This window comes from Mytilus edulis, chromosome 5 (genome assembly GCF_963676685.1).
Source record: "Mytilus edulis chromosome 5, xbMytEdul2.2, whole genome shotgun sequence".
NCBI classification, from domain to species: Eukaryota; Metazoa; Mollusca; class Bivalvia; order Mytilida; family Mytilidae; genus Mytilus; species Mytilus edulis.
This window is the reverse complement of record NC_092348.1, coordinates 19,028,843-19,037,417: the sequence shown is the minus strand read 5'-3', so window position 1 is coordinate 19,037,417 and position 8,575 is coordinate 19,028,843. Positions and strand designations below refer to the sequence as shown.

At 31.1% G+C, this 8,575-nt stretch overlaps 1 protein-coding gene across 1 annotated transcript; it reads left to right on the top strand.

Moving 5' to 3' along the window:
- The first annotated feature begins 2,079 nt into the window (after positions 1-2,079).
- Positions 2,080-6,724, top strand: LOC139523142 (ryncolin-2-like). Its single transcript, XM_071316945.1, has 6 exons — positions 2,080-2,202; positions 2,329-2,409; positions 3,431-3,561; positions 4,551-4,647; positions 5,196-5,360; positions 6,439-6,724. Exons 1-6 carry the CDS (start codon positions 2,088-2,090, stop codon positions 6,666-6,668), a joined length of 819 nt encoding a protein of 272 aa, XP_071173046.1. The 5' UTR covers positions 2,080-2,087; the 3' UTR covers positions 6,669-6,724.
- The last annotated feature ends 1,851 nt before the right edge of the window (positions 6,725-8,575 follow it).

Genomic DNA, 8,575 nt, shown 5'->3' with positions numbered 1-8,575 from the left:
GTTAGTGTAATATGATTATAATAGACAGCAATTTTTGAAGCGTAGTATCCATGTGAATCTTTGTTTGTAGTCCACACACACACACACACATATATATATATATATATATATATATATATATATATATATATATATATACAACTCGTCTAAACATCAACCCAACAATGTTAGATCTGTAAATTTGCTTTCGCAAATTTTTGGTTCTTCCCTCGCCGGGATTCGAACCCATGCTACTGTGATATCGTGACACCAAATCGCCTGCACTGCAGCCGTCCCGCTAGACCACACGACCACCTGGGCTCTCAAAAAAGAGCTTTCGGTGGGCATGTGTTACCTTTCCACGTCAGTTTTAATCTAGCGGCGTACTACAGTACATGATATATAAGGCATGAAGATGTTATTGTTACAGATCAGCTAAATTATCTATAGTAAAGGATCCTACAAATTAATGTAAGATACAGTCACAGAAAATAATTATATTCATAAGTACGTCTGAGTCAGTGACAACCCTACAACAGATGTATCCATCGGATCGCCATCAATGATGGTGATACATGGCTGTGTACATAATGTATATACAACTCGTCTAAACATCAACCCAACAATGTTAGATCTGTAAATTTGCTTTCGCAAATTTTTGGTTCTTCCCTCGCCGGGATTCGAACCCATGCTACTGTGATATCGTGACACCAAATCGCCTGCACTGCAGCCGTCCCGCTAGACCACACGACCACCTGGGCTCTCAAAAAATATATATATATATATATATATATATATATATATATATATATATATATATAATGTCTAAAAATAGCAACAATCAACATTCAATCTATCTGAGCGTGGATCAGTTTGTGAAAATAAACTGATACAGTTACTGAATTAAAATTATATAAATGTCTAAGAATATAACTTAAACACACTAATTAATACATTAAAAAGTTCTATTAGATGTTAAATAGAAATACGCAATATTTCGCTATATATATATATATAGAGTCTATAAGAAGTGTAAAACCATTGCAATGGTCTTATCAATATAAAAAACGAGAAACATTTACGAACCACATCAACTAACGACAACCATGTCTGTCGTTATTTTATATAAAGGGGGACACATCTTCTCAATGTGCTATTGGTCTAGTACTGATTTATTTATTAATATAAAAAGAAACTTCAAATAATACAGCATGTATATGAACATGAAGACTTAATTTTATAATTCTAACATCCTCTTAAGTTTAAATAATCAGCCAAAAATTTTCATCATTTTTTTTCATAACATCATGGACCAGGTGTTTACTTTACAGTTCTTATTTATCCTCTATTCTTTGTTGCATTTTAAGAAAACTTTCCCAAAAATATTTTTATAGATGGCCGTTAATATTGCATAGCTGAATTTTAATTATGAATAGTGTTTGTCGATAATTTCCGCAGATAAAGATATTTGTTTCATTTTCTTACATGTTGCAAGCGAGGGTATGTATCACTAATATTTGCTAATCAGTCATGAATATAACTAGCTGTATTGGTGGAGCATTCCTAGCGAATGCTTCCATTGAACAAAATTCTCATTTAACAAGAGAGACTACCGAGAAATTGTTCAAAATGTCTTAGATTTTCGTTTTTTTTTAAATCCCCCCTGTTGGCCTTTGACCGCAGTTTCCAAAAATCTGCACCACTTTGACACTCTACGACATGCCTTAATCAAAGGATATTATATTTATCTACAAAATAAAACCAAAATTAGCCGTGAGGTATTTCGGTCCATTAAATTTTCAAATTTATCTTGTTTGTCACGTACTATTGATTGCAAGTTGAAAGAAGTCTGATTATAAAGGTTAATTGAAAGGTAGATGCCATAAAGTATTATAATCGTTAGATCTACGTATGAGCACAATATACGTTAAAATAAAACATTAAAAATAACAATCAAGGAAGTAATGGAAATTCGTAAAAACATATTATTGTTCTTAGAAATGTTACACACTCCAATCTGTTACGATAATTAGTCACGCACATTTATTACAATGCTAGGTATATATATATAGTGTAATAGTTTCAATTGTAAGCAAGGTACGTTCAACATGTATCAATCTATTATACATACACCGTTCATACTGTTGTCTATTTTTGTATTGGAAGTGGTGATGACAATAAGAAATGCCGATAGAAATCTTCTAACAACTACATCTGATTCTGGTAATTATAATATAGTGAAACTTATGTGTTTGGGTCTATATGCATTGGTTTTCTTTTCCATTTTATTCATTTTACTATGTTTTTATATGTTTACCTATTAACACTGAATTGAATATTATGTTTAAGGTGTTTGCTTTTATGGAAAAACAGCTGAACGAGTACTCAACATCTTGGCAACTGGTAGATACAGATCTTTATTACCTTCAGGTAACACACTTATGCATTAAACAAATCAATATAATATTTAGATTTAGGTATATATATATATATATACATCTTCATGCCTTATATATCATGTACTGTAGTACGCTGCTAGATTAAAACTGACGAGGAAAGGTAACACACGGCCAGCGAAAGCTCTTTTTTTGAGAGCCCAGGTGGTCGTGTGGTCTAGTGGGACGGCTGCAGTGCAGGCGATTTGGTGTCACGATATCACAGAAGCATGGGTTCGAATCCCGGTGAGGGAAGAACCAAAAATTTGCGAAAATTTACAGATCTAACATTGTTGGGTTGATGTTTAGACGAGTTATATATATATATATATATATATATATATATATATATATATATATATATATACAGTCATTGCCAATGCTTTTGCTCTAACAGGTAATAGAAACTAGTAATCTTCCGCTCTTTTTTTTTGTACACATAAGTAAAAAAATATGTATATATTCAATGTTGATGGATACATTTTATGTGGTTTTACTTTTTAATGTCACAATTAGCCACTAAGTAACATGAGCACTTACTGAAAGTATGCTACTCATTATTGAAACTAAGTAGGGAAAATCATTAAAGAGTGTTATGTTGTCTTCTCGATATTAATTATTACTAAACACCTTTTCTTACCCTTTCATCTACCAATGAAAAAGAAGTACAATATAAGCATTTGCAGTAAATGAACTAAAAAGTTATTTAAATTTCAAGATTTCAATGAGGTATATGTACCTTTCTGTGCATAATTGTAAGGCAAAGTTGATCAGAAGAAATTGACAAAACAAAACAACATTGTGTTGCTTTATTGTTTTGGCTAATACATATTGGCAGATTGTTTCTTAATTGTATTCTAATAGGGATTTATTTCAAAAATAATTATGTCATAATCTATTTCTAAAAAATGCTACTAGTGTTGCGATTGGGAAAAAAACAATTGTATAATGTAATCTTTATATTCTTTAAACCTAAGTTCATTATTATACTCTAATAGTTTCTACGCTAATTCAGAAAAAAAAAATTCAGGACTGCTCGGATTTACACCGAAAACATGATGGAAGTGGGGTGTACAAAATATACCCAGCAGGTGGCGCTGGATTTAAGGCATACTGTGATATGAAGACGGATGGGGGAGGATGGACGGTAAAATATATTGTGAAATAATTTGAGGAAGTAGTAAAGAAATCATGCGACTAGCGCAGTATATTGTTTCTTTATGTAAATAGTATTCTCAGCTGAATAATTTATTAATTGGCAGACATCATTGTTCCATTTTTTTGAAACTTTAGACTGATAAATAATATGCGCATATCTCATATACAATATTCATGTTTTTGGTTCATTCAGTAACATTATAAATGAAATTATTAACTAACTACACTGTTATTGGACTTAAATATGATGAAAACTGCCTATGCAATATAATGTGTAAACTGGGCCAATATAGAATAACTCGGCCAATATAGATTTTTTTCTGTATTGGCCGAGTTATTCTATATTGTCCGAGTTGATACAAGTGCAGGATTTCGGAACGTCTCTACATTTGACATCGAAAGACACGATCAACACAAACTGAAAGTAAACAGTTGTTTTGAAGACGCAGTTGTCATTTAGTTATCTTAAACATGCTGAAAATGTCAGTATAGCATACATTTCAGGCGAAAGACGGTCACATTCATTTAAAAGGTACTTAGCAGCCGATAGAACTATTTCAGGTTTGGGGAACGAGTAGGTTATCACAAAGTTCATTTCTTGACGACCTCATAATTTCACATCGATTTTAAATTAGTTTCTGCATAACACTTGCAATGGCAGTACCTTTCCAATTACTATTTATGTGTTCCGTCTAAATTTAAGTTGTAACACTTTATAGTGACTGAAAAGGGTAGAAAAATTCATCAGATGAGAAAATGCTGAAGACACCTGGAAACAGCACGATATCATTATGTATTGCATCTAATAAAAAGAAACAAACTGAGATTTGGATAGTTCCACTTCAAGGTAAAAATATTTATCTCTTTTGAAATGAAATTAAAAAAATATTGTAACACTGTAGTTAATTAATAAAGATATGATATACTGCAAATTAATTTACGATTCGTATATTGTACATATATATATTTTAACTCTAGGTTTTTCAGCACAGACAAGATGGTAGAGTAGATTTCTACAAAGGATGGGAAGACTATGTGAACGGATTTGGTAATCTGAAAACGGAATTTTGGTTAGGTGAGTATTTTCATTAAAAAAAATCAGAATATTGTGAAACACGTTCTCCGACTTGCATCGAGATCGATGTCGAAAGATACATTATCAATGTTGTTTTTATATTGATTTTGTTAAACAAATGCATGAACTAGTATATGAGATCTTTCAAAATTATGGAAGCATAGACAAAATGCAAGATGTTTATATTGTAAAATTTACAAATCTAACTTCTCGAACAATATTTTTTATAAAACAAGGTTCATCACACATGCCACAAAATATATCTTTTAAATAAAATTTACAAATAACATATTCGAGGTTCCTGAAGTTAACAAAAAACCCTGAAACAATCGACTCATCATATCAATGCATCAATTCCTAGTTTAGCTGTTCTGTTTGATTTAACCGTATTTCGATTTTGTCTGCTTTAAGATGTTGTTTGATGTCATATATGTTTGGCAGTTCTCATACGATTTTGATAAATTTAAATAATGCTTCGAATTTAAGCGGCGGTATACACAAATAAGGTATTCATTTCAATATTTCACTTATTTCTTTATATAAAAAAGGTAATGACAAACTTTACAAACTAACATCTAATGGATATTATGAGCTGAGAGTCGATCTGGAGGATTTTAATGGCGATAAAGCATTCGCTAAATATTCTACCTTCTACATTGGTGACAAGTCAACTAACTACAGACTTACAGTGAAGGGTTACAATGGAACGGCAGGTTATTATGATATTTTCTAAATGACTTTTTGCTACATTCAGTTTTCTCAATCACAGATAGATTGTTTGTGTAAATCAAACTTGTTGATAGTATTTTGTTTAGATTTATATGGATCTGAAATAGAAAATTAGTCTTTTTCGCAATGTAAACAAGTGATGGATTTTTCATTACACTTATAACTTTACTCTAGCCGCTGATTATTGACAGGGGCTATCTTTAGATATGTTTCATTCGTATGTGTATTATCAAACATGTCTCATCTTAGCTTTTGTTCACAATTTTCCTCAGTTAAGGACACCAATATAACGCTTACATTACAACATGTGTTTTGTGTGTTGTAAATTTTAAGATCACTCAATCATTTCTTATCACAAACGTAGTGTAGTTATGTATTTCGTTCAATTTCTTTAGTAATGTTATAATGTACAAATGTTATTTCTTTTATAAACTAAATACCATATATCTTTTGGATATTTCCGTTATAGTACATAAATACTTTGTTTTAGTCAAGTCATTTCACGTTCCTATTAAAAGCCCTTTTGATTTTCTCCATAATACATTTTATTTATTCCGTGGTGATGAAACAACTGGGATTTTTTGTTTATGCTTACCAACATGCATCAATAATAGAATATAGATCAATGATTACTATTTCACCATTGACCCGTGTACTCAATTACTTATCGACAATTATCGGCAGTTTCTGAAGACTAAGCCAATGACTATCTTAAGATATTTTAAAGTCGTATTTGGATTAGCAAAAACTAACTAACTAAGGATATTGTTCACACATTGAGTGCATTTTAAATTCGTGACATTTTTTTCTTAAATTGTTGACTCTGTGTTTGTTATCTTAGAAAACAAAAAATAATGAAATAAATGTCTCAGCATTGGTAATGTTGCTACTTTGACTAATCAATTATTGATGATTGGTTGTATTATTGATTGGAAATAGTTTTATTACACAACCTTAGAAGAAATAATAACAATGGTAGAATAAAGAACATTTGAAACCTGGTTGTTTTCATTGTCGATCATGGTCGATTCTATACACTTTTTTATTTTTAAATAATTCTAGGTGATTCTCTAAAGCACCATAATAATCGGCCTTTCTCGACAAAAGATAAGGATAGTACTGCTGACTGTGTTGATAAGTACAAAGGGGCTTGGTGGTATGGAACCTGTCATCACGCTAATCTGAATGGACTGTATCTAGGAAATAAAAAGGATAACAAAGGAATGTGTTGGAATCATTGGAAAGCATCTCAATCAATGAAGACCACAACAATGATGATTCGTAGAGTATAAACGTAACACAGTTGGTTAAACTTTTGAAAAATAAAAAATATATATTGCATACTCTGCAGCCATTTTTATCTTGTTTATGGTTCTAGAATAAACACACTTTAAAGATAAGGCTTTAAAATATGTTTACTCCGATTGGTATTGCAAACATGGCAACATTCGCAGGCTTACGTGACATTTAACTGTTTTGTGTGTTATTGTGGCCATTAATAATGCTCAAATTGTCTTTTCAAGCAGTATGAGCATAACTCTTACTGCCTAGCCAACCATCTTGTTTTGGTAATAAAGTGCCCAACCTTCATATCTAACGGGGGTCACTATTTCGGAAATCTAGATCAAAGACACAGAAGAGAAAGATTTGCTGATTGACTGTCAAGGTTATAGGAACGGAATTGTTTAAATATCCCACTCGAAGTAATGTCCTAAAAATTGACCACAACTATATATGAATTTCAGGGTCAACTTTCCCAATAATACGTTAATAATTTACATCCAAAGTTTCGTTGCATATTTTGTGTATGTGGCATTTCAGTGTTCCTGTTGTACCTCTCACAGTTGTCTCCTCCAGTTTTAGTTTGTTACCCGGATTTGTTTTCTCTCAATCGATTTATGATTCCAAACACCGGTATACTAATTTTGGCTTTATTTGCACCCAAAGTAAGATAATACATTACTGATTGATTGACGTTTGCTCAGTGTACAGTTGCAAATATTTCAACAATATTGAAGACAAAAAAACCAACATCAACAATCTATATAGGTAGGATCTCGGCTGGCTTCATTTACCACCAGTATATTTTATTATTTCGTCAAATCTTATTTTTAACACTTGTACATTGAGTATTTTTCGCCTATCGTTGCAATTGTCTTGTGTTTTGAATAAGGAATTGTATATTCGAACATTTATTTCCTTGGTGTTTATAAAAACAATACATACATCATGAATAAGACTTCAGCTACACTCTCATCATTTCATATATTTAATCCTGCTTATAAAACCTTTATTCGTTACTGCATGTGGTGGTCTTGTCATTTGATTTTTGTTGTAACGATACAAATTAAATCTCTTGATAAAAAAATGAACTATCGTGACAAGGACGTCAAGATTAGCATCAAAATAGATTTCACACGTATTTCAGTTACACATGTTCTATATTCTCAAAACCAATTGGTATCCAGTTTGTACGGTGAAAACCGTAGGCACTGCCTCTTTAACGCCAACACTTACTTGATACCACTTTTATGAACACTTGATTATCTGTATAGTTTTTAAGATAAGTAAAAAGATAGATTTATGTGCTAACATTAGTTAAAAGATATATGTACTCTTATAAAAAGTAACTAACCAATAAAAATAATCAACTGACATTATGTTTTGATTTTCATCACGACAGTTATTTGAATGCAAATAATAATTGCAAGCGGTAAAATATAGAGTAAGCTTCAATAAATTGTTTCTACAATGGTCATCATAAGCAACTTCTCGATTTATCAAATAGTTGGCCACAACACATTCGGTACAAGGATTGATAAATTGCTGAAGAGATACTATTTTTTTCTGAAATTTTCACGAAATGATAGTTCAAACTGAATCCCTAAATGAATTATCTTATTACTAATAAATAATAAAAAAAAAAAGACAGACTAATACGTATCCTAAGATGGAGGTTGTCAAAGAAATGATTTGAATAATATTATTCGTGGAACTCTATTAGAATCAAGTTAAAGTACTTATAGTATATGAAAATACAATGGCATTCACGCACATGTATCTAACAAATGAAAGCACTTAAATTATTAATAAGTTTTAAACATATGATGAAATGCATTTTTTTCTGTAAACAAATCTTCATCATGTACATGTTGTTCTTTATTTCTTTTGCTTTGACTGTAAATAATAGAGAGAAACT